This window comes from Notothenia coriiceps, unplaced genomic scaffold (assembly GCF_000735185.1).
Source record: "Notothenia coriiceps isolate Sejong01 unplaced genomic scaffold, NC01 NC01_scaffold00006104, whole genome shotgun sequence".
Taxonomy (NCBI): Eukaryota; Metazoa; Chordata; class Actinopteri; order Perciformes; family Nototheniidae; genus Notothenia; species Notothenia coriiceps.
In genome coordinates this window covers 141,906-168,181 of record NW_011338805.1, presented here as the reverse complement: position 1 = coordinate 168,181, position 26,276 = coordinate 141,906, and the positions used below count along the sequence as shown (strand labels likewise).

The 26,276-nt window shown below is 42.8% G+C and overlaps 1 protein-coding gene across 2 annotated transcripts in view; it reads left to right on the top strand.

The window, feature by feature from the left end:
* The window catches only part of LOC104943453 (adenosine kinase), a 98,265-nt gene that overhangs the window by 40,203 nt on the left and 31,786 nt on the right, over window positions 1-26,276 (top strand). For both annotated transcript variants that reach the window (XM_010768854.1, XM_010768855.1), the window contains exons 5-6: window positions 1,484-1,656; window positions 5,158-5,266. In XM_010768854.1, the coding sequence (XP_010767156.1) occupies window positions 1,484-1,656; window positions 5,158-5,266 (282 nt within the window). The remainder of the gene's footprint in view (window positions 1-1,483; window positions 1,657-5,157; window positions 5,267-26,276) is intronic.

Sequence of the window (26,276 nt, the reverse complement as noted above, 5' to 3'; positions counted from 1 at the left end):
CAGCAAGAGGTTAGGGAAGAAGAGCTCGCTTCTGTCGGCTTTTGCTGTGGATTTGCACATGCGTGTTTGTGTAGTTCAGCCAGGTGGGGAGCACAGCTGAAATGACTGAGCCATGACTCAAGGTGACACGTGACAGGACCTACTCATGGGCCAAAATACAGCTGGCTTATATGGCATTATTACTGTACAGTTTGTTGCCTCTAGGGCTAAGAAATTAGCCAAGTCATGTATAAGTGAATTGCCAGAAAATCTATTAAGTTTTACATCAAGTAAATGACCAAGCTGGTTACAGCAACTGCTAAACTAAACATACTTTTTTGTCCGTCTTATATAACTTTAATACTTTTAGATTTTTAACAGCTTGTCTTACAAAAATCCAATTGTTGATAATATCACCTTGGGGAAATTATGAATTTTTCATCAAAAAACAAAAGGTTAAAAAAATTAAGCAAAGATATTTTATGATTTATTTTTTTACCAAAGAAAAATCCACAAGGTCAGGTATGCTTTGTAAATTGGCAGCCTTGGTTTGAAAAACACACCTGACCCTGAAGTAATTTGTTTTTACACGGAGATTTTTTCTTTTTATTAGATTGTTTACTTTTTCCACAAACTAGTTACCCAGAGACCAGAGGTTGGGAGTGCAAAATAACAGGGGACGGTATTTCCGGATGGGTGATGAAAATGCTTCTTTTCTTTTTTTTCACCACCGAGATGCTATTTGGTCGTGTGAAATGATTAATTTCACACATATACAGGTCATCCCCAAAAGCAGCAACATCTCATTCACAAGGGGCCCCCGTCAGCAACAAAACAGGAGGCTGCAATAAAATGAGCAAACAGCAGCACGTAGTCTACGTCAATAAATCTTACATCTTCATTCACAAGGGGCCCCCGTCAGCCAACAAAACAGGAGGCCTGCAATAAATGGGCAAACAGCGCACGTAGTCTACGTCAATAAATTCTTTGGAGGTTAAACCTGAGCGCCTGTAGAAATTGAGCAGAGCCACCCCCACCCCACCACCACTCCCCCCACACACACACACACCCCCACCCCCTCCTCTCATCAGGTAAAAGTCACTGAGTACATCAAGACTGTCGAGACCAAAAAAAGGAAGACGAGCAGTTCAGGAAGTGTCCTGTGGTAGCAGCGACACACTCTTTCACACACACACCGTCTGTGTTTGCATAAGTAGGATGAAGCCTTGAATTATGGGGTTTGTGTAAATAAGGAGATGAGACTGTTTTTAGCACACATGGATGCGGGAGTGCTTGGATGAGAATGGTGCCTCTATGTGCAGTGGAATTGGTCTTGGGTTGTTTACGACAGCTCGCAGCCCTCATATATCACAAGCAGTATGTTTGCTTTGAAGCTACAGTTTGTATGCCATCTGCCTGAGCTGAACTTGACCCTTCAAACAGACTTATATTTTGTAAACTGAGCCCACTGTAACTGCTGTTTTTTTTATTTTCTCTTTCCTAGTGGATGATCCAGGAACCCCACAAGGTGGCTACTTTCTTCGGGTGCATCGGTACCGACCGCTTTGGGGAGATCCTAAAGAAGAAGGCCGAAGAAGCCCACGTGGACGCACATTACTATGAACAGAACGAGGAGCCGACCGGTACCTGCGCCGCCTGTATCACCGGGGATAATAGGTTAGCTACCTTTCATTCCCCTCTGACCGAGAAACAACCCCCTAGCTCCCCGTCATTCTGGTTCCATCCTCAGGCAGGCAGTTGACTCCTCCGGGCTGGAAGTCATAACAGGGAATCATAGCTCAGCTCACACATCAAAAGGAAAAAGAACAGCTTGAGTGTGTTTTTCCAGACCCCCACTCAGTCTCTGCCGCCCCAGTGGGTTGTCATCCATCTATAGGCTGACAGTAGCAATGTGTTAGAGATGGCTGGGCTATCCCAGCTCTCACCTGTCAGCCTTCTCGGCTGTAAAAGGGGCTTTAGCATCTCTGGCGACTCTCACGCTAGCATCATCATCAGCTCGACTGAGACAGCAGAGGTTAAAGCCTACACACACACACACACACACACACACACGCACACAAATATCACTAACAGCAAAGGCTCCACTTCATGATAGACCAGGTGTGGATCAATAACCTCCTTCTCTAAACACTCCCCCCCCACTGCATCCCTTCATCTGCTGATACTGGAGTTGTCAGTCAGTCATCGGCTGGACCTCCACCGCCCCGGGAGCGGGCCTCGCTGAATGGCCTTAGTGAGCTTGTTTGATGTGGCTCTGACACCTGAAAAGGTCAGGTGCCGTGTTCAGGGAGACGAGCCCTGCAATATTTCTTACAGGTGTTTAACAGACAGCTCAGGAGGCCAGAGGAAAGGTCGGGCAGCAGGGCCAGATTGGAAGGGTGATGGCTTTGAAGGATTGGGAGCCAGTATGTCACAGCCCCCAGGCTTTGATTAGTGCGACTCTTCAAAGAAAAAAAACCTCCCTTACTCTATCTTACGATCTGAGTTCCAATATGAGAAGCTACTGTATGTACCTTTTACATCAGTGGTTTCCAGCCTGGGGGGGCGCAGCGCTATTGCAGGGGGGGGCGCGTGAAGCTTGGGAAGAAGTTGTAAACAAACATTGTTTGCTCGTAAAATAAATCAAATTTACACTTTTTTAACACAACCAGCGATTAAAAGAAAAGTGGAATAGCCCACGACAAGCCTTTCAGCTATAATGCCCAAATCAACAAAGTATGATGAGGCACACATCTCCCTTGACATCTAACGTGTTCGGTGCGGAGATCTCTCTTTCTCTCTCTCTCGTCTGTGTGGGGGGCGGGGCCTCACAGACTCGCTGCAGCGCCGTGCACACGCCGTTGGAGAACATAGCGTTCAAAAGTGACAATCTAATCTACAGAGCTCGATTTGGTCAATGCTCGTTTGCCTTAAGTATTTTCGCGGAAACACGAGCAATCTGTCCATCAGCTGGCCAAAAGGCATCATATTCATACGAAGAAATGCACCGTTTTCAACTTCCTTAACTCAGAGTTCTGTTGCCCCAATTACGTGTAAGGTGGGAGAAGTACTCAGATCAAGTAGGCCTACTTAAGTAAAAAGTAGTATACTGCAGGGCAGCTTCTGAATTTATTCCATGTGTAACTAAAGTCTGATTTAAGAGTTGATTATATTTCACATCATTCATCCACATCTGTAAAGTAACTAAAGGAATTAAATACATGTAGTGGAGTAAAAGTACACCATTTACCTCTGGACTGAAGAGGAGCAGATTTAAAAAGAAGCAAAAGTGGAAATACTTGGGCCTAAGTACCTCAATATAAGTACAGTACTTGAGTAAATCTACTTGCTACCACCACTACAGGTAGGCCTATGTTATGTGTGCTAGCAGCCCATAATCCACAATGAATCTGTGAATTTTGGTTCTAATTTGTTTAGTTTTCCACCTAAAGAAGAACAAAAATAACCTATAACAATACTGTTAAAGAACCGGGTCGATAAGCAGTACTTGTAATTGTTTCAATTAGGCCTCATTATTTCATAGTGGCACAGGATCATCTGCCAATACAAGCATTCTTTGTTCATGTTCAATCTATAATCAAATATAAGATTATAGTTGGATCTTTTATGTCTTGTTATTATTAGCAGAGAAAATGTAATGTTTGTACAACTATATACAACTAATTCTACCAATCTCGGTGGGAACCGTGTTAGGGGGGGATCGAAATTATTTCCAATTTCACAACCCCCTTGTGTAATTGGAAATATTTTCCAATTCAGGTCAGGTCTCCGTCTGACTGAAAAAGGTTGGGAACCGCTGCTTTACATAATCACATTTAAGACTTTAGACAAATGTGTTTCAGTTCTTACAGATCACATTTACAATAAATCAGTCCCTGCAGGATATATACATTTTTGAGTAGCCTAAAATAACCTATTTTGCCTTTTGTGACCGTTGTCATCGTCTTTCCAGTTTGTTACCAAACATTTAATGGTCTTTCTTTGTAACTTGTTTCCACTGAATTGATTCTGTAAGGTAATCTCAACACTTTCTACTAAGCAATTAAACACTACCCACACGCTCAATAAAGCAAATGGTTAGTTGTTTGAGTCTGAATAAAAATAGTTTAGTTTCTGTATAACCTTGAATACATTTGCAAATCTTAATTTGAGTATACAAAGCAATGCAAAACAAGTTGTACGGAAATAAAGTCCCTGTCACCATAGTTACAAAGAAGTCTCATAATGGAGCTTGATGGTAGTTTAAATTCCTAAATTAATTCCTATACATAAGTTTTCTATAACATTTGCAACTTTCCTTGAGGGACTGAATGCAATATAGAATATGCCTTATGTTTCAGTTTGACCTTTTTTAATATAAATGATATGGTTGGTTTTAGCTGTTATTTCACAGCGCTGTGTTCAGTTAGAAAGTCATTTTGTCTGTCATGCTCGGTCCAACCTTTGAGTCCATTACCGCGGCTAGGGTCAAGTGCAGTCGTAATCCTGCTGTCATATAGCCGTCGTCATTATCACACTCTGATCAACTTAGCACACTGTTACTCTTCACTTTGATGCTAACCGCTGTGAGCAGCTTTTTCTCACCGTGCAAAGGACCGTCCTCTTCCTGGAGCAGAACCCACCTGTCATATGGACGCCTAACAGTTTTCCCCTAAGTAGCGATGATGGTTGCACTCATTTTGATGGCCGCTCATAAAGCGACAGCGTACGAGGACTGGCTAATGAGCTATGTTAAGATAATGCCACCTGCTTCACTTCCAGCTCCCACCACTCACTACTCAGCTCAATTGTTCATTTAGTAATGCATTTCTGTTGTTTTTCAATTATGTTAGCAATGGACCAGTTTTAAAATGTGACGTGGTGATATGAATAATTTGTGTCTCACTGTTGGCCTTGAAAATCCCTCTGCCTATTTTAATCTCTCCTTTTTGATGTTCCAAACAATGCTTTTTTTTTCCTGAAAGAAGGATAAATAAAGACACCCAGATGACTTTGTCACCTTGGTTCAGACATTCTAAGAAACTATTATCATCCTTTTTATATCCTCAAAGAACAAAGGAAAGTCTGGGGCCCCGAATGTTTTTAAGGAATGTTTTTGAGACAAAATTAAGATGGATGATAAGCGAGGTGGAAGATTTATGGGGTCTGTCTCCGCAGGTCCCTTGTTGCTAACCTGGCAGCGGCAAACTGCTACAAAAAGGAAAAACACCTGGACTTGGACAGCAACTGGGAGCTGGTGAAGAAAGCCAAGGTCTATTATATTGCGGTAAGTGAGACCCTCTACATTCAATATGACTGTTCCCCAACTCTATTGCCAGAAGAGGACAAAATGTTAAGAGGCTTTATTCAGGAAATGGCTCAGCGCGCCTTCTGCATTGTCAATATATTCATTCATCCTTTGTCGAGTGAAATGAGCTATGTTACCTATTGAGACAATACAGCTCCATTCTCCCTATTTTACCCTCCTCTTTGTGCATGGAGCTGCTGCACAGTGTGAAATTGTTCTACATGTAATGCATTCATTCATTCCTTTTTACGTGAAGACAAGCCAACAGGTGCTGTGAAAGTGTGAAAATTGATTATTCAAGTTCATTCGGCTTTACCCCCCTCCTACACAATCTTCCCCCTACAGACAAAACACACACACAGATTGAGGAGGACAGATGTGAGCTTAGACATTCACACACACAAAAGCTGCAGCACTGAGGTAATGTCTTTACTTACAGCTCCTGGAGTAGGATGGCCTGCCATGCTCATGTTTCACTGTTTGGGATTACATTTAATTCTGGCAGATCAACATTGTCTCTGATCTCAAGTCAAGATGATAGCCTTGAAATTGCGCTGCATTCCACGTCTATAAGCGGTCCATTATCGGCATAAATCAGCATTACAGCCAGGCCATCAACATACTCCTTGGCATATTGTCCCAAGTGAAATTCACAATGGTACCCTTGTTGCCCACAAGCCCTCTAAACATGAGTGTACTGTACTCCAATAATGATGGAGGTTTCATAATTAGCCGCCCAGTGGCAGAGACAAACAACCCAACCCAACCCCCCCCCTCCCTCAGAAAAAAAAAAAAATCTGTCGGTGCTTGTGCCAAAAAGCAGATCAGTCGGTCCATCCTCCAGAGTTTGTGTGGTCTCATTTTTAGCCTCTGCTTCACATTAGCAAACACGGCACATCCTCTGCAAATTGGCAGTTGGGTTTTGCCCACATCCGACAGTGTTGCGGGGACAAGCTTCCGTGGGATTTGAGGGGGATAGAAGGCCCACAAATGGGTGTTTGTCAGTGCTCGGAATCTCAAACGTCGTTTTTCGGCGTTCCTCCCGGGCCTCTTTGTCAAAACAGGGGGATCATTCGCTTTATTAGGGTCCCATTGGCACTTCTGAAGTACTTAGCCAGATACACAGCCTCAGCTATTCCCACTTAATACTGTGTGGCGTGTCTAGACCGGTGTTCACTAAGGCCTCCTCTCTCCATTAACCTTGTCGAGAGCACTCAGATGTATTTACCCAATTTACAGCCAGATTGTACATTTCTCCCTCTCTCTCTCTCCGACTCTCACTCTACCAACCTCTGCTGTGTATTAATGCGCTTTGTTGATTTTTATTAAACGACTGCTGGGCGGTGTTCGCAGGCTTGTACCATCTAATCTGTAAATGTAATCACAGAAAAGGCGTGCATGTGTGTATGTTTGCATGTTATTTAGCTCGCACGTGCGTCCCTGTTTGTTAGAGCATGTGTGTTAAAGAGGTGATTGATGATTCCTGGCAGAGGCTCTCAAGGTGCCTGCTACTATGTGGTGTGATTGGATGAAAACAGAATTATTAGAGGGCTCTTGCAGCCAGTCTGGCTCATCCAGCAGCAGCGGCGGGGCTGGTGGCAGACGCAGAGCAGGGAGGCAGCACTGCCATTTCTCACAAAGAGAGAGAATGTTGAACTCCTGCCAAATGTTTGGTGGCAGGCTGTTGCTAGGAAATCTGGGTCCTTAGGCAAATCATTGCACAAAGACCAATAACAAAGGCGTGAGGGGGAAGAAGGAATGGCTAAACGCATTTCAGGCAGAGGATATCTCTCTTTTTGTGGAATGCCATTGCTGCTGCAGTGATGTTTACAGTTATTTCTTTCCCCGACGATTGTAAACATCAGAAATGGAGGGTGATGTGTTGTGTAAAGGGGAGATGAGTGACTCTAATTGGTGGGGGTGATGTGTGCGTGCTGGCCCAGTTAGCCTCTTCTCCCCCCCTCCTTCCCTTCCCTTCACTCTCTCTTTCCTTCCATTCCCATCCCCCTTGGCCCTCTATGGACACCCTCCTCTCCTTTTGCTGTCTCCTCTGCCCCCCCCCCCCTCTCTCTCTTTCTCCAGTCTCCCAGACACACATACACTTGCTGCTAAACACACACAGCATGCACGTACACATTCTGCAGCATACCACTGGCTTGTTTTTCTTACCACTGAGCGCTTTGCCCTGTAATTTGATCTCCACTGCTTGATGCGTCCTCCTCGATGCCACTTTGAATTAACCTATGGCTCCACAGCTCTCCTTAGCCCCTGCTAATAAAATGGCCTTTCCTAACTTAAGCCATTTACATTCAGGGAAGAATAGCAAGCACTTGGTCCATCCGTTGGTCATGCACCAGGCAAGAAGCAGAAATGAAGGAGAGGGGAGACGAACAAGACAATTGACTGTGAAAAGGCCTGTTAATGACTGGGCACAGATGGTCCGAAATAACCCAAGGATAGACGGAGGAGACACACGCCTCTGCCAACTGGCCTCATACACAAAACTCACCCAATGAGACACAAGCTGCAGAGCTGTTAGGTCACAAACCTGATCACAGCTGTGGACGCTGTTCGTTTACGCCCCTCAGCTAATGGCGCTATCGCTGTTAGCCTGAGAGGTTAGCCACGCCCGAGGAAAACAGCTAGCCCACCTTCTTTTCAAGCAGCGCAGCAACTTGAAGTAGAATGCCTCACACTGTTAACACTGGCACACTGAATATAGCATTAATTGGCAGTTTTATTATTGCCCTCACTGCAGGGGAAAGCTGAGTTCAGCTTCAGTCACCGTAGCATAATATGCAAGAAAAGGAGGCGAAGGGGAGGGCAAAAGCAGTGGGGGGGGGAGCGCAATACTGGCACCACAAGCAGCAAGTCAGCCTGCTTAAACTCCAGAGTGGCACACACATATATATTTACACACACACATATATATTTATATATATACACACACATTCACATTGTTACTCTGCCCAAACAGCCCCTGCAATTTGCAGCCCAAAAAGTAAAGGGAGAGGTTTTCCCACACACAACTAACTGACATCTCCTCGGCCAGCCGAAGGGCTGATTAGCACAGAGGTGACTGCGGCTGTGTGTCTGTCCAACTCAGAGGACCACTCTGTCCTCACGCTGACCTTGAGCTTCCTCTCCCTTTCTTCCTCTGTCCTTTCCTACCCTTCGCTTTCCTTCCACTCTACCTCTCACCACTGCTCTTTATCTCCAACATTTCTCCCTTCCTCTGCCTCCAACTCTTCCCTCCCTTCACCCTCTCCTTTTCTGTCTTTTTCTCTCTTTCCTCTGTACTGCACCACTCTGCACTGCCCCTGTCCTTCCACATAGCCAGGGAGGGATCACGAGGCAAAATGCAGGCTGTGGAGAGAAAGAGGGAGGGAAGAGAAGTGGAGGGGGGAGAAAAAAACTGGCAGGCTCCCCCTTTGTCTGCAGGCGATCAGTTACAGTCTTGGTTGCCGATGAAATTTAATCCCCACCGCATTTACATGCCAAGTTTGACTTCTGGCAAGCCTTATTAAATAGATTTGTAAATCATTTCATCTTGATTAAAATCTGTTCTCAAGGGATCAACATTTTTTTCGCCTTGCTTGTGTTTTGTTATGTGCACAATCTGTGCCCACTGGTGTTAAAATTTGAAAGTCAACCCTTGTTGGTGTTATTCTTTCTGTGCGAGTGAGTGTGAGCAGTAGGTTTAGGGGACAAAGAGTGATTCGTGCCAACTCCCGTCCGTCACCGGCCAAGCCACTGTGTCAGCATGTCTCCCATCTCTGGAGGTCATGTTGGTGGGCAGGCAACGGCTATGATGTGTATTCCCTTTATTAGGCTGACACCACAGCGTCTTTAGCATGGAACAATGTCATTTCAAATTGTGTCTAATCAGATGGCATTTTGTAATTGCCAGCAAGCATCTTATGAATATGAATTCATAATTGTTCAATTACAAGCCGACTGCATCATATTTATTGGCTTTTTTTTTTTTTTTTTTTTCTCCCGCTGGTCTGGGCCAATTATAGGATTTAAATCTTGAGGCAATCAAGTGATAAGGGTGAGGCGTTTAGTGTTTGCTGTCACTATATAATTCTCTCGAATGTTAAACATGCATCTGGGAGGGCTGTATTTGTCAGAAGGCTGTGCGTGGAGGTGCACCTGCCTAATTGAGTGGTAATGAGCTGTCAGGAGTGTGGGCTTGGTGATTGGCTCTTGGCGGGGCGTCCCGTGCCAGTGGGATGTATGGGCTGGCCCGGCCCTGCAGGAGGAGCAGCCAGCCCCACAACGCTGCATGCCTGAGTGGGCGGAGCGAGGTAAATTAGGGTGGAGAGGCCAAACGGTGCTGACTGCCGAGACATCCTGTGGCTTTCACCCGTCTGTGAGATTTATTTAGGTTGCTTACAATTATCCCTACTCCTGATCTGGTTTTTACTACTGCATGTCTGAGGGGGAAGAGGATTTCAGATTTGTTGGTTCTGTAAAAATAGCAATACTGCAATATAAACAAACTCAATAAGAAGTAAAAGTCTTGCATTTCATATTTGCTTAATTTAATGTGATTATTTTTTCTTCGTGATTTTTTGTTTATTTTTTCAATTTCAATTCAGTCCTGGCTTATTCCGAAATCACTTTGTGTTTACTTTATCAGGCACTGTATATTCTCATCAGATGTAAAGGTGCTTTTTATGTCGATTGTTATATCATTATAAATGCATTGATTAGATTATTATTATTACTGATGATTTGAGTTGGTATCGGGATAGGTTGAAGCTATCTTAGACTACATTAAAAACTAATTTGGGTCTGTTCCAAAACATCACATTTGATAAGACTATCATTATGATTCATCTGAAATCTTAAGCCTCATAATAACTAGTAATAGAGTTGGAGGCAGTTGAGGGAAACATACCGTCTTTCACTTTGAAATACAGTGGAGTTGTGTGAAGTATTAAGCAGCAATAACATTCAAATACTTCCGAAAAGTACAGGCACTTTGTACTTGGTCAGTTCTCCCAACTGTTGATTGTTCCCCTTTTTAAACTACAGTGCTTTGGCGAAAGCAAATATGTTGGAGATTGTTGTGCACAAAGTTTACAGGATGTCAAGGTTCATCTCATGTTGTTCTTAAGGACGAGAAGTTCTCATCATACCGAAAGGCATCTATTCTGGTTTAGGTTTGTGATTTATTCTTTATTTATTTATTTTTTGTAAGAAGTGTGTGTGGAAATACTTAAAAGTTGGCATGGCTGTGCTGGTCTTTATTTTGGGAGGCTTTATTTCTAGCATCCTAATTTGAACAACAATGGGGAAAAAATGCTTTAATCCACTGCATCTTGAGTAATTGCCTCTTGGGGGGGCACATTTTTTGGACTTTGGCTGTTATCCAGGCTGCAGTCTATATTACTCTACCAGCATGCAGTGACTCTCTCCTTGTACACCCACGTTACCTTGTAAAAACCGTTTCCCTTCCTCTGCAGGGAAAATACCATGTCCTTTCACCCTGGATTACTTTGTGCATCTGCTCCACCGGCAACACGTCTGTTTTCCTCTGCCTTGCCTTAAAAAGGATGAAATAGTTCAGACTTAATGATGTTTCTACTTTTTCATCACCTTGTCCCTTTGCTCCCCCTGCATCAAAGCCCTTGCTGTGTGCTTTTTTTTATTCATGAGATCGAGTTGTGAAACGCAGAATAATGTTTCACTCCTATACTGGGATGTTGTGGCCATTTGTGTGAGTTCCATGGCTTAATTGAATAGACTGAGTAATTATTTGTCAAGTAATGCTGAGCAGAAAATAAATAGCCACTTTGCGGCTGTGAATTGTGCCTGATGGCCATGTGTTGATACTCTCACCAGGGAGAGTAAAAACCTGCTCTACTGGCTAAGTATCTGATTAAGATTCACATGATGATGAAACCACAGACGCTTTAGGATAGTGTGTCTCCTGGGCAAAGATAGTGAGTAGAGTTAAGTGTCGGACGCTGTTATATTATCACGTAGGAACATAAAGCCTCGACTGAATAAATATCGCCAAAATATTCTCCTCACCACAAACCATTTGCAACACGCGGGTCAGCTTAACAGTTTCGGAAAGTGATCTACAAAGGCTCACCACAGATGTGCATCTCTGTGCAGCAGATGCTGGACACTGTTCTCTGAGAATCGTTTCCTTCTGCAAGGTTTCATTTTTCCCTTTTATGTCGTTGTAGCTTGTTTATAGTCCATAATAAGCCTGTGCATATCTTCCTTCTGCCAGTTTGGCCTTGATCCATTGTAAACTGCCAGTCATTTTTCTCTATCATCCTTTTCAAAAGAGACTAATGACTTCTAAGGATAATATAACATTTTATAATGATTGTGATCGTTCATTCATTTTAGTTACAAGTCTCAAGATATTCACTACAGTATATCACACCTCAATTGTATTACTATTAATGGCCAGCCAACACAAGTTTCTACTCTCTGATGAGAAAAAAACAAAGTGTAAACACAAAAAGTTGTTGTTCATGGGGTGTTATATGCAGGACTATTTTTTGGCCAGGAGCAGTGAGTGGAGTCAAGGCAGGTTGCCTGGCAACCAAACAATAATGAGAAGTCTAACAAAAAGTCCTTACGCCCCGCAAGAAATTGCCCTCCACCTCACTACGACTTGTTTTACAAACGTTGTTTTCACACTGATTAAACAAACAACATTTGGAAAACAGGCAGCTGTGGCCGTGCTTTGTTTTCCTCCTCCTCCTGGTCTTTATGCTAAGCTAAGCTAACCATCTGTAGCTTGCCGTTCAATGACCATATCAAACTTCTGATCCAGCTCTTTGCAATAGAGCAAAAAAGCTTATTTTCCAAAACATTTAAGGAGAACTAGTGAAGCATTTTGAATAATATGTATCTGAAAATGCTACGATTCATTGTTAGGTCCATAATAGAAAAAATCATCACTAGTTCCCAGAGCTCAAGGACACCAACAATATTAAGAGATTCAACTAACAAAGAATACTAAAAAAAAATAAAAAAGCAGCGAAACATCAAGTTTGAAAGGCTGTAACCAGAGGATGTGTAGAACGCGTACTAGTAAAATCTATCATTATTGATTATGCCAAAAATAGTTTCACTACAGCATAACCCTGCTTCTTGTCTGTTTCGGATGTCTTGGGTTAGCACATGCAGTGGGAAAGTGTTTATTTTTCATACATGGTCCCACTCAGACATCGGCTAGTACTCTGACCTTATCTATTGTTTCTCAAGTGTATATTGTAAGCAGCTTTGGAGGCTTTATAGAGATTTAGCCTGCAGGGATGCCGTTGCTCTGGTGGAACATTTGGACCTCTGGCAAGTGTCAGATTTTCAGCAGCACATTAAATCTCTTAACCCAGTTCTTTTTTCCCCCTCCCCTTCCTCTCTCTGTCTCACTCTTCCTCTTTCCATCTCTCCTTCCCATGCTAACAAGCTGGCTGTGATTTTTTTTTTTCATGTGTGGCGTCGTTAGCCTCCGCCATTTTTTTCATTTTATTTTCCCCGGCATCTAAACTGTTGTGCCAGCGGTGAGCCTGGTGCCTGTGCCCTGAGGGGACAGGGAGTGGAAATGCAGCCAGAGCAGCTGCACATCCAGCCTGAGCGGGCAAAGTCCTCCAGCCTCACTGTGATGGGGAGGCCAGAGCCACTTTGATTAGCATGTCCATCCTTATTGGCCAGCTTGAATGTCATGCACCGGGAGCCCAGTTGTCTAATGCTTTGGCTGGCCAACGGTGCCGCTCGCTGCTATTACTGATAGGGCGGCTTGTTCCAGCGTGGGGGAGAGGCCAGGGACAGTGCTAGAGTGCCAAATGATTGTCCTCGGGTAAATAAAAAGCAGACATCTTCCTTTTTGATGTTCCTTATGTGCGTGCCTTATTTTCCGATGCTGTGGCGCAATCACATTTGAAAGCATTTTGGGCTGCCTACATAACAAGGGGGAACCAATCAAAACAATAACTGTGGTTCCTTTTGACAAAGCCCTTGGCTCACAATTGTCAGAAGATGTAAGCTGACTCATCCACACAAGAAGGGCATGTATCCCTGGGAGCGAGGGGCGAAAAGCTATGATGAATCTTCCCCTCTGTGCTCTCCTCTCTCCACTGAGCCTGCATGGATTAATTACATGACTAGTAGCTAGTTTGGTCCCATTATTTATTTTTTCTAATGAATAATTGTATTCTCCCTCGCTGCCTAGATTTGATTCTGCTCAGGACTTTTCGTCTTCACCCCGTGGAAATAAGAATGCATTGATTATTTTCCATCTAGCAAATATCCCACCAACTGAGGAATAACATGCCTTTCCCCTAATTGGTTTGTTTATCTTGAGCAACAGACTCTGGGTTTGTTTGGACTCTGGCTGGCATCCACACACTGCACCGCTCCTCAGCATGATTACTCACCTTGGGAGGAGGCTGCTGGAGCAAGGTTGATGTTCCCCGCATAGACATCAGGCTGTCATTCTCCCCGCTTATGTGACATCATTTGCCAAGACAGATTTGTTACAGGAAAAATAAATTCAGGCCTAAAAAGGGATTGATTTAAGGACAGGCTGCAAGTGGAAAAAGGCGACAGGAGGGATGGGGGCTCCCAGACACATTTCACCACTCAGAGGGCTCGGGCCGGATCCAAACAAGCTGCCAACAGAAGATGGATTCTGGCTTCATGTATAATTGATAAACTGTATGTTCTAGGTGTCAGCTTTAAAGAGGGAGCTAGGACTATATCAGGAAGCTATTTTTCCTCTCTGAGGCGAGCATCATTTTTATTTTGTCCTCCCCCGTTCTCTGGCTTATCTTCTCAGTTCAGAAAGCCCCGTTGAAAATTATCGTTCTCTTTGAAGGCGACGTTCGGGAAGTGCAGCTTTAAAAGCACATCCTGTTCCTGCGCCTATTAAGAGTGCTAGTCCAGGGCAGATAGCCATCTGCAAAGTTGACTGTACGTCCTGAGTTATCAGGATTAGCCATCTCACTCTTGCACCTAGCACATTAATATTAGCTATGGGGGACTCTATCCTGCTGAAAGCAGCGTAAAAGGATTAATGCAGCGCTTATCCTTTTGGAAATAACGCCCTTTATTGAGCGGATTTGACACTGTAAAGGCTAATGATGACATTGAATGGAGCAAGAATAAGTAATGGCGCATCATCCCGTGTCATGCAGCCAGAATGTCGCTATTTGCATTCTGACGGCTCAAACTGTATTGATTTTGCTGAAGGCGTTTGGTTGTTTTTCTTCTGCAGCAGTAAGAAAGTGTTACTCAATCATCAACGTCCTGTAGCTAATGACAGTCCTCTCCCTGCAGGCCCAATGACACGCTTCCTTCATTGTCATATTGTATGCTCAGATCTCACCTCTGAGCTCTTTGAGCTGCAGCAATTACTGTACATGAAACACAATATGCCAGCATTCCCCCCCCCCCTCCTGTCTGTCATGCACATACTGTGGGGTTAATGTGCCTTTGCCCACTCACTTCAATAGGAGCTCATTTGAATCCTGCCGGTCACATCTTTGAGTGGTAGCAGTACAGTTTGTTCCATAAAGGCTCGACTATTTCAGTATATATAATTTTCCTTTCACATAATATAATAGCAGGGAGAAGCAGTTTTCTTTTGTCTTTTTTTTATACTGGATTATACAAAAAGTGTCCTTATTCTGAATTAATTTCATTTGTTTTAATATCCCCCCTATTTACCTACCTATTTACTTTATTCAAATGTGCTGGATCCCGCCACACAATACATGTAAATAAATGTGTTTAGGATATGGTGGCATGTAGAGTTGTGAGTGCTAAACCCATGGTAACGCTAAAGCATATTCCAGGACCCTAACCTTGCTCCGAGGCCATACTCACCATGACATTATTTTAGGAGCCACAAAACAAATAACACAATTTTTCAATCATGTCAGAAAACTAAGGTGGCCTAAAAGCCAAAGTCACTATCTATAGCGGAGTAAAAAAAGAAGACCTGTTCACTATGTAGACATGAAAGGCTCATTCTGAGTTAACAAATACACCACGGCCGTGATTAAACACTAATGAAAACATATTCTATTCCATCCCTGCTAATAGATCCCCCTAGATGCAACACACTGTCCCTTTAAATCAAGCTAACATGATTGTAATTCAGTGGGAGAGAGTCTCCTTGACCCCCTAACATGATTTGATTATAAAGAGGTTAAACAACTGTTATAATAAATCTGTCAAATCTTTAATAAGATGTGCCATTTTGTATCGGGCATTATAACACTGAGGTGGCGGACAAGTGGCCATCAGGGCCACCTGAGAACATTCACTCTGTTCTTTCTGCTAAATTGCCGCTTCCCCTAGGTGTTTTATTTTAGCAGGAAAGATAGTAACCTTATCAATCACGGCTGCTTCCCTCTCTCCCAAGGACTTGTGGTGATATGTTCCAAGTACTCTCTCCTTTAGAGCTTTTAATGGGAATATTGCATGCTCATTTCAGCAATGCCTCCCTGTTTCTTAATGAGCTGATAAAGCCACAATTATGGAAGCAAATCCTGATTTCTGATTTGCATTACCGACTCTTGTATAACCACACACGGCGGAAACGTACATGATTGCGGTGCTGAGATGTTAGCCTGGCTTTCCTGATACTTACATGGTGTGTGTGTGTTGATGTGCATGTGTAGTGACACCGGAGATGGACAGATTAGATTAGATACAGTAGATGCTGCACGACTCCGGCCGTTTGTGCGTAGAATGTGATTTAGTTGTGAGGTTTGAGACGGGCTGTGAAGCTGCTCTGGGTCCTGTGATGGGTGAGAGGACAGACTGACAGTGACAGTGGGGTGGTAATGGCTCTGAATGAGGAGGAATGGCCCCTCACCCAGTGGCACAGCAGCTTTGTCCAAATACACTGCAAAATGAATTCTTCTCTACACCTGTGTGAAGTTTTATCTCCTCCACAGAACTTGAAATCGAGGCTATTTATAGCTTCGGCAATCTGAGGAGGAATGGTGAAAGAAACGGAAAAACGCTACCCTTAAAGAAACCCAGCCTTCACTTTTATTAAGTATCAGCAGCTGCAGCAACGCCACAGCCCATCAGATGTTAAGACATCAGTGGAAGTACAACAAAAAATGAGAGGATGTTCACATTTGCAGTTCTTTCTTTTTTTTAACAGGACCCCAAACAGATAGCCAAGAGGGAGTCGCTTGGCTGATCAAAGGCGACCTTTGGACGTGTGATCAGAGTTGTGGAAATATCAGTACGAGTGCTCTTGCATGTGATTTCCCGGGTTTGTTTTCATACATTTGCCTCTCTGGCCCTCGGTGCCCGTTTTCGTCTCTGAAACTGAAACATCATGTCTACAATTTTGACTGGGGAGCTCTGCAGTTCATGAAAAATGCATTCACTCGCTCTTCTTCTAACTCTCGCCTCTGATACTCTTGTCATAACATATCCATGTCATGTCAGTGTGTGTGTATTAATTATGTAGCAGGCGCAGTTGAGGAGACGCATCTCTCTCTATATATATATATATATATATAATTGACCCGTTGTTGGGAAATATAAATAAGACTTAATTAAGGATGAGAAGACGCTTTAATGTTTAGCCCTGTGAGTAAATACTTCTTAGCTAGTGTTTACGTTAGGTTTTTTTTTTCTTTTCTTCCTGCCTCTCTCTGGCTCCATTTTATTCTCAGAGTCAAACTCTACTCAACCATTGTGGTCACTTTTTTTCCGGTTCAACTGAGGTGTTTGACCCCAGTCATCCTGTCTGGGTCCAGCCCATTTCTCTGTCTGCAGTAGCACCCTTTTGGTGGTGTACCAAATTGCAAATGTAATTTATTGATTTGCAAGCAGAATTATGCATGAGTAAGAGGTCATGTTGTAATATGAAATTGCTCGGCACACATGCCAGATCCTGTTTTGGATTTGTAAGTCCTCTCTATGCTTTATTCTTATGGAACTCTTGAATATATTCTCCCCACCAAATGAATATCAGGAGGCATCAGATGGATGGTTCCTCTTGAAATGCAGCCGTTTCCCTCCGGTCCTCTTCCTCCGTCTGTAACAAATGATCTCTCAGGATTAAAACCACTACAAACACTTGAGAAATATTAATCTCCTTTCAGGACGTCATTCAAAAGTAAAATTCAAAAGGAACAAAAACCCATTTGATGTTTTAAATGCCAAGTCTGATATCTGTTTGAAGAAAGATTAAATGCATCATGTTATAAAAGCATACTTTAAGTTATTAACCTTGTCCTTGCCAGCAACTGAGTCAACATTGATTGTGTGTGTTTTGTAATGCTAGAATGTTTGTTTTACAGCGCTGTGATTGCAGCGGTTTGGTAGGAATAATTGGAACTTCAAAGCGTCGATTCGTGAGCGTAGCCTGGGGATAGGTTTTCTGGAGAAGCTGACACTTCAGACGTATTATGAAGCCATCACATCTAATTTGCACAGGGCTCTTTTGTAATTTAGCCCCAGTTCAGAGGAAGAGTCTCCTGCTCTGCAGCACAATGCACACTCTTGCTTGCATTGTTCACGCTCATTGGAAGAGACACTGAGTGAATGAGTCTTGGAGCTCAAATAATGTGCAGCACTGTTCCTGTCATATTTGTTGCTGTGTAATGGCTCCTGATTTGTAGTTTCCTGCAGCGCCTTTTGGATATGGTGCAGAGCAGACATCACTGCACACTATACAGCAACTGTTTCGCTGTGCATCCAGTCCAAGCAGCTTGTTTACAACTCGCTGTTGAAGCAACTGCATGACAGATAAAGGACCTCCAAAACGTGCCATTTGAGAGGGGGGAGGAAACCTCTTCAGAGGAAAGACTGGGGTTTTCCACATGCCGCCCAGACATTCTCACACATATTGAGTTTGTCTGTGTGCATCTTTGAAGATGCAAATGTGTCAACCACATGTATCCAACCACCCAGCGAGAAGCTGAGATGCTCAACTGCCTTTCTCACGGCTCTTAAATGGCTGCCAGTGATCTTCAGCGGCTCTGCATATCTGTGCAGCCCGCAGTTCTTTTTCAACGGACAGATTAGTTTTTGTGGTCTATTGAATAATTTGTGCACATTTATCACAGAGCAAAAAATGTCAGTTCAACCACATTATGAGACGGAAGAGAGTTTGGCTGTAAAATGTTACGACTTCTCGTGTAGCAGCCTGTTACAGTAGATAGTAAGTGTAAGCTTTCCTAATGATACAGAAGCCATTCATTGGCCATCAATATAAACCAGAAGTTACTAGTGTCAGCCAACTTAATTTATTGCTTCAACTTTTCAGATCTATTTTGAATGACAACACAGACAGAATATGTTTTATTTTGAACATGCAGTCACTTCTTAATCAAGAGAATATTTATACCTCAAACTTGCCTGCCAGCTTTGACGTCTGGTGCAATAAAAAAAGACAGCACATCATAGCTTGGCATATCCTGACAGAAGAGACGTTCGTAAATTATTGATGTTTTCCCTTGCTCTGTCACCTATCATTGCACTATCCTTCTACTCCTGTGTTTTGAAATGCAAGAGTAGTAGTCCTGCAGTGTGGCAAGTCATGTTACTGGCTCTCATTTCAATATCTGAAGTGAAAGGTCGGGATGATATATTCTGTCCTGCCGCGGTGACAGTGACTTACATGCCACCAGTTCAACATGGTACACTTTTTTACGAGGCCCACCCTGCCTGTCGAGCAAACTGATAATGAATCAATCTGTGTGAAACATTTATGGGTGGCCCCCCTCCCCCTCCTTGCGTGAGGCCAATTAGAGCCTCCTCGGTGGCCCCTGCTGTCTGAGTCAGGGAAGCCCCTCGCATTGTCATATCAATATTCCTCTGTTGATCTCCAGCTGAGGCGAGTCCGGCTGCTCTTTCCACACATGCTAATTTGCATTCGCCAGCATGTGTGGGAGATGGCATGCTGGCTGCCTCTCCTCCTTGTTTCCAAACCTATTGTTGGCTCTCTCTCTCTGTGTCTTTTTCTACTTTCCTTCTTCTTCTTTTTTCAAGAGGGAAAGGTTTCTTGATTCCTGGCATGCCAGAGAAGGGTCCTCTGTGGATTACATTGGCTAAGCCCTTATCACTCCAGGAAATTCACTGCCTGCTTAAAAAAGTGGTAGGAGTAGAAAATCAAGGGGAAGTGTTATTCTTTTTAAGTTTCTCCCTATTCCCATGGAAAGTTATTACGGGTTTGAAGAAAAGTCCTTTTTTTGGCACTCGAGTTTTCTCGTAACTGCATTTCATATTTCACCCTTCTTTTTTTCCCTTTTTCTTTTCCAAGCGGCTGGTGGAATTTTAGAAGTGGAAAATGTGAAGGCAGGTGCTTGAGAGCGAGGGAGTGAGGGGAGGTTTAGGGAGGGCTGTGCTCACTGGGAAGCGATGTTAAACATCCAGGGGAAATGTTTGTTATTCTAATGGGATACCACCATGGTAACAGCTTTTAGAGACTCCCTAGGCTTTGTGTGGAGTATATGCACGCTTTCATCAATCTCGCCTAATTTCTTTGGGGATTAGCAGATATAATCAGTCCTTTCTCCAAGTCGTCACCTGCTTATCGACATGAATATTATGGTGAAATTTAGCAGAACACAGCCCTGTTGGAAGTGGAGAAAGCAATACACGGGCCATTAATATAAATCACAAATTTAAGTGAGCCACTAAATGGATCCAATAGTCATCAGTATTCCTTTTGTGCTGACTGACAACCCAGACAGAATAGCTTACATTTCGCACATACCTCTTTCCCTTCTTCTTTTAAATCCTTGCAACCGGGACCAAAGCACTTTTGCCTGCATTACATCTTCACGTTAAACATGTTTCAGACAGGGTAATGAATTATGTCACTTCCAGATGTAATACCTTTACAAGGGTTTTAAAGGCAATAGAGTGAACTCATTTACAAGACTTGGGTAAAAAAGGAAACCCCTGCCTGATGTGGAGCCTCCGTGTTTAAAAGGCTCCAATAACTCGTAAGCCCCTCTCAGTTTTATACCTTTTTCTCTCCCTCTGCAGATTTGCTTAAGTGGCTTATGTGAATTGCAGTTGCCACATTGAAGCCAGGCAGTATACAGAATACATTTCTTCCCGGCTGTGACCAGCTAACAGTGCGGTGAACTTGTGCATGTGGTGATGGAGGGGTTTAACACACAGCACCGCAGCGCCGTGGGAGTATAGCCTGACCCAAAGCTAAGCCCCCAGCCGAACAGCCTTCCATCAAACTCCCAACACTGCCCTCTTATCTGCTGGCATTTCTGTGTGATACAAACAGCCAAGACGTGATATAGTTGGCTACATGTCATATCTGGCATTGTACTACGCTCTATCTGCTTCCCCCTCTGTGAAATATAATGCTTTTAACTCCCCAGCTTTCTGCCTTTGCTATTTTTTCCATCTGCAGCAGAGACAGAGACCGGTGTGTTTGCTCGTCTTGGCCAAAGGCCAAAGGCTCTTTCTGATATAATCCCCACCATCGATCAGACTTTGTTTACTCTAACATGGTTTCTCTCCCCTCCAGCAATTAGAAGGCAACCTTCCACCTCCCGTTCCACAGACTTGCTTTATACGTTTATTTTTCCCTTAAGTGGTCATTTTTCATGTTGTGGCTAAGCTCTGAGAAGTGTGGGTGTATATTAAGTAATGGATACTCTTCAACCAAAATGACTACTTACACATTTTGTTAATATTTCTTTGTCTTTCAAAAGGGAGAATTCCCGGGTCACCAAACATTGCTACTTATTGCACTGTACTGTCACTAAACTGTATTATTTAGGTTTGATTCACACATTTCTGATCCAGCACTCCACATCCTGTGCGTTTAATTTTGGCTGCCCCACTTAGAAATAACAAGCACTTTGGATTTTTTTTGAAAAATGGATGTGGCTGTAGAAGCTGAGGATGACTCTTCTGTCCTGTCTGAGAGGCTCTTGTCATAATAAATCAGGCGAGAGAGTGACTGGTCGTCTCTGTGGCTTTAGCAAAAGAGGTTTATAATCCACACAGAGAGGAGGACATTTTGTTTTATTGGTTAAATTGTGATCATAAATCTGGAGTACTACGTTACACCTGTCAGTGATAATGCATGTGTCCAAAATCTCTATTTGTTGCACACCAGAGTAGTATTACATTTATTTTTCTGTAGAGAAAAGTGAATGAGTGGAACAGATTTTGTATACAGTATTCTAAAGGGCTATTCCACCCACTTGTTTGATGAGCTGGAAATGTATAGAAAGCCAAAATAAATAAAATAAAATATATGTGTAATATTGCAAGGTTTTTACACCTGCTGGAGTGTAATGTTGGTGTTTCAGTAACTGCAATATGCAAGGAGTGCAATGGAAACATATTTAGCATGTGACTTATGCAAATGCACATTCATTTGCATTTTCCTTTTGGTTTTGATTCAGGTCATTTGGTTAACATTTGAATATAAACCTGGAAAATAAAGGTCACTTAGGGCAAGCAAAGTCAATGCCTTTTTGTTTGGGAGTTGGTTTCAAGTCAACTAGTGTCACTGATTGTGACCATGGAAACATATTATCAATAGTACCTTTTTTAAAGCTTAAATAAGTCAGTCTTAATTTGGGTTAAACTGTCTACCTTGCATTAGTCTAATCCAATCAAATAAGTCTGGTTTATCCATGTCGATAAGAAATAATATATTCTAGTGCCTATGTGTATTTGTCATCTTGTCCAAAGGAGAGGCAATGGCAACCACGCTGCGCCTAATAAGTCTTGCAGAATTATCAAAGGCAAGCGGCATGCTAATGCCTCTGAACGATTTTAATTGACCATCAAACACATAGCTTCACCCTGTTACTTGTGCTTTTGGCAGACAACCCTGACGCCTACCAACAGCATCTGAATTTTGTGATTTTTTTGTTTTTGCTAGATGCTTAAGAAAGACTCTTATTTCATGGCTATGATTATTTATCTTAACCTCGGATGCTACTCTCAAGTGGGAGAAGCTCTTAGTACACTGCTAATGCTACTTGTGCTTTGAGGGAGAACAATGTCCAGTAGTGAGCAATAACTTTCACATTGCTCACAGAGAAAACTTAAGTGGAGGAACGGTGGCCAACTTTAATGTCATTATCATGCATTTACTTTAAAACGTTGGAAGTTCCTTCTGTGCTTTCAGTCTTTGTTGTTTTTTTTCTTTTGATCACTAAGATTTTGAAGTCCTGCTGGGGTATTTCCATCAGCTGTGATTAGCCATGCACAGGTAGGGGAGTACTCTTCACTCAGCAGTGAATTTTTAAGGCAATTTAAAGTTTTAGCAGCAACTGACCCTTTTTCTTGACAATCAAAAATAACAGAGCATCGAGACAGTTTTTTTTAGAACGTGTTCCTGCAGTGACGAGACTTTCTGTCGAGAGCGCTGTTTCTGCTCTTCCTCTTTGTATGTTTACATCATCTGTGTGCACTCAATATTTCTCCCTCTTGGCCTGAATAAAAACAAAGTCAGAGTTGACTCGCAGCAGCATCACAGCACCAGGAGGATAAAGACATGTGGAGTGAATAAACAAGCTCTAAAGTTTCCTAGCCTTGACGGTATTTCTTACCAGTTGTCATTTTATATAGCTTTGTCATTTTTTGCATAATTCTACGGTGCATTGGCTTGGCTTGATTTGATTTAGGACCTCCACTTTCAAGGAAATTGGGCTTAGGGTATGTAAGTTCACACTTCTTGCCTCCTGGCAATTGATTTTTCTGAGCTTGATTTTACTGCTGTTGCAAGAGCAGTAGTGAGTGTTCGAGCCGTGTTGTGTCCCTGAGGTCCAAAGATACTCAAACCTTTAGGGGGAGTTCAGTGTGGTTTTATAAGTGAAAGTTAGCAAGTGCAAAATAAAAGGGAATGTGTGTTGATTTAGGTTTAAAACAAGTGATAGATTAGTTGACAGAATATCATTTTTAAATCATCTATCAAGGTGAAATACCCAAAATGCACTGTTTTCAGTTTAAAGGTCCTGCTTTACTTTTTGTATGATTGTAAACCGAATCATTGGTAAGTTGTATTATGTTTTTAATAAGAATGTGATTCAAAATACTCTCTTCAAAGTAATGGCATTAATCATATGACACAAGGCAAGTTTAATTACAAGAGCAGAATTAAAGGGTCGTTCCACCACATTTACCCAAAAAGCTCTCTTTTACTAGTAACGAGGGATTCTACCAAGTCTGTGGAAGGAGTTTATATTGAAAAACATGTCTGCGGCTCTGGAGAAACTTTTTAAAGAATGAGAAAGTAAAGCTTCATGTCATCGGGGATTGTTTTATAAGTTTGGGTTCCGAAAAAATAAAAATAACTTGCTTGAGTAAGCCTTCTAAACAAAGTGTGAAATCATAAATGAAAACCAGTTAGAAATGGCATAAATGATCACACCACAGAAACAACCTAAAGCAGCACTTTAAAGACACCAGCAAGTAATCATGCGTGCTCAATAAAAAACATGTTCCCCCTTAAAACCTGCCCCAACTTTTTACACTCATTTAAAATTCTTATTTGGCGATCAGCCGCTGATACTGGTGTTTTCTTCCTGGGGCCATCATATTACAGTTTCAATTAGTTTATTTTTTTTTAAACGGACATGAATAATTAAGTTATTTTCATGCCACGTGTTCTCCTATTCGCTGGTGCCGAGTGCACAGTCAGGAGTTATTATTAGACAGAATTGAAGCGGCCTCGTGTCCTCGGCTCTGAGCAGTTGGGCACCGGGCTCCTGCATTGAGTTTGACAGCCTTCACACAATATTGTGCAAGGGCGCTCCCTTAGCTTCTCATGCTGGTTAAATGTAATATGGCAGATGGATAGTATTTGCAGGGAGAGCGGGGGTCTCACCCTCTCTCTCACTCTTTTTTTTTTTTCGCCGTCTCTTGCCAGTACCTCAGACATTTCAAGGGGGAGAAATATGTATCAAATTAACTCTTAGCAACAGGGCCTCTGAGCTCCCTGCCCTTGTCTTTTCAGCAATCAGAGCTTTGTTATTTTAGTCTTTCAACCAAAACCAAACTGGATTCAATGGCTTCAGCAATTACCTGTAATTTTCCAACCTGGTGCACTAGCTTTCACCGGCGAGACTGTGAACAGTGAAAGATTGTCTCCTCGGCTCCTCATTTTAGTGTTCAAGTTAAGTGCACTAATTCATTTACATCCATGGAGTGGCACATTTGGAAATGTTCACTTCCCAGCAGCAGGAATGTCTGCGGAGATTTAGTTTCTGTCCGTGCACAACGTTCGAGTCACTGAAACTAGAAACCCCTTTGCAGTGTCGACACTCCAACACTGAACCTCTGCTTTATACATCTGACCCATATATTAATACGTCCTTTCAAGCTAGTTCAGAAAAGGCAACTCCGCAGCCCGACATCTGTTTTCACATCAGACTTTTATCCCATTTTTCCATCGACCCCCACAAACTCCCTTTTCCATTCCCCATCCTGTTCCCAAATACTGTAAGAAACTACAGGAGCTCAACTTGACTCCATAAGTGTATTTGCGTGTTTTTTTTTGTGAGTCGGAGTGATGTTTCCCCTTCAGAGGCACTGAAGGAGAGAGAACTGCTTGCACTAAAATGCTAATTAAGTGCAGTGTGGCAGACAAGGACACTTGAGAGTGTGTGCATTAGCGAATTTTAACTCCCTGCAAACCAAACAGTTTGTTCTTGGCTAATCTCCCAATGATGGAGGCAAGAACAACAGTAGGAACCGGAGAGAGTCGAAATATAGACTGGCTTTAGAACATTAAAAGAGAGGGAGAGGAGCATGGTTTTTCTTTTCATTACCAAGATAACACCGTTTTAGAAGAAGAAAGCATCTCTTCTGGCATCGTTTCTTTTCTTTTCATCTCCTCACAGAGGTAACATATGGTATCTGTAAGGGAGTCGGATTGTGCTATGCGGTGAATTATTTTTTTGGATTAGTATTGGCATTTAAATGCTCTTGGCTTTAAATCTTGTCTGTTTTAGATCTTAAGTACATTCCTTGGCATCCCGCTCTCCCTCTCAGGCTGGCCTCTTCCCCCGGCCAACATATTTTTTGAAACTATAGAGCTTAACAGGAGAGCAAAAGGCGGCCATTTGAAGAGACCCTGAAGCTGATCTCCAATTACCTTTAGTGAGATACCACTCAAATCAAATGGTTTCATCCCATGTTGTGATGCCAACAAAACCTTAACATAGAGTTGGGGTTAAACATCTTTTTTTCTTCCTAGGCGAGTAGTAACCTCTGTTGCTCTGCAGAGTTGAGGCGTCTGAGGTTAATGTAATTATGGTCTCTGATGGTTGTACAAATTGCAGGCTGGTAGTGTGACACACGCTCCCCTCAAGTGCTTTGTGGTCAGCTCTAATGTCTTGTTTTATCCCGCTCATTAAGAACGACCTTGGCCAGGTATGTTTGGTTATCGCCACAACCTCCTCGCTGCTTCTGTACACATCAGGAGACCTTCCACGACATTGCGGGATGAATATCCGCCAGCTATAAAATGGGATAATATTAACACCAGAGAATATGTTTTAGAAATAAATACTGCAGCAGTTACTGTAGTAAGTGAGGTCTCTGCCCAGTTGTTAAATCCAGCGTTTGTGGCACATTTATGTTGCCCTAGAGATCCTGGCTGACATGATAGCCCCCTTTCCCTCATCTCAAAGCCGCCTTTTAAAAGCACAGCCCTCCCTTCTGTTTCCAGTACAGTTGGCCTCCCTCCAGCTCCCTCACAAGAAGTGGATGAATTCCTAGATGTCTGATAAGCTTCACTAGAACACGATTCTTAATGGAAGAAGAAGAGGCAGATGCTATCAGTACGGTTGAATTGCCTTGCAGTCAGATCAAACATCCTAAAAGTGCAGGGAATGCTGAATCATGGTGGTTACACATTTATCTTCTCTGTTGGTTTAATTGAACTTGTTTCTAAATCAAACCAACTGGCCGTTTTCGATGCAAACAAAACATCATTAGCATTGTGAACATCTCACTTGCTTTGTAGCTTCCCCCCCCCCCCCCC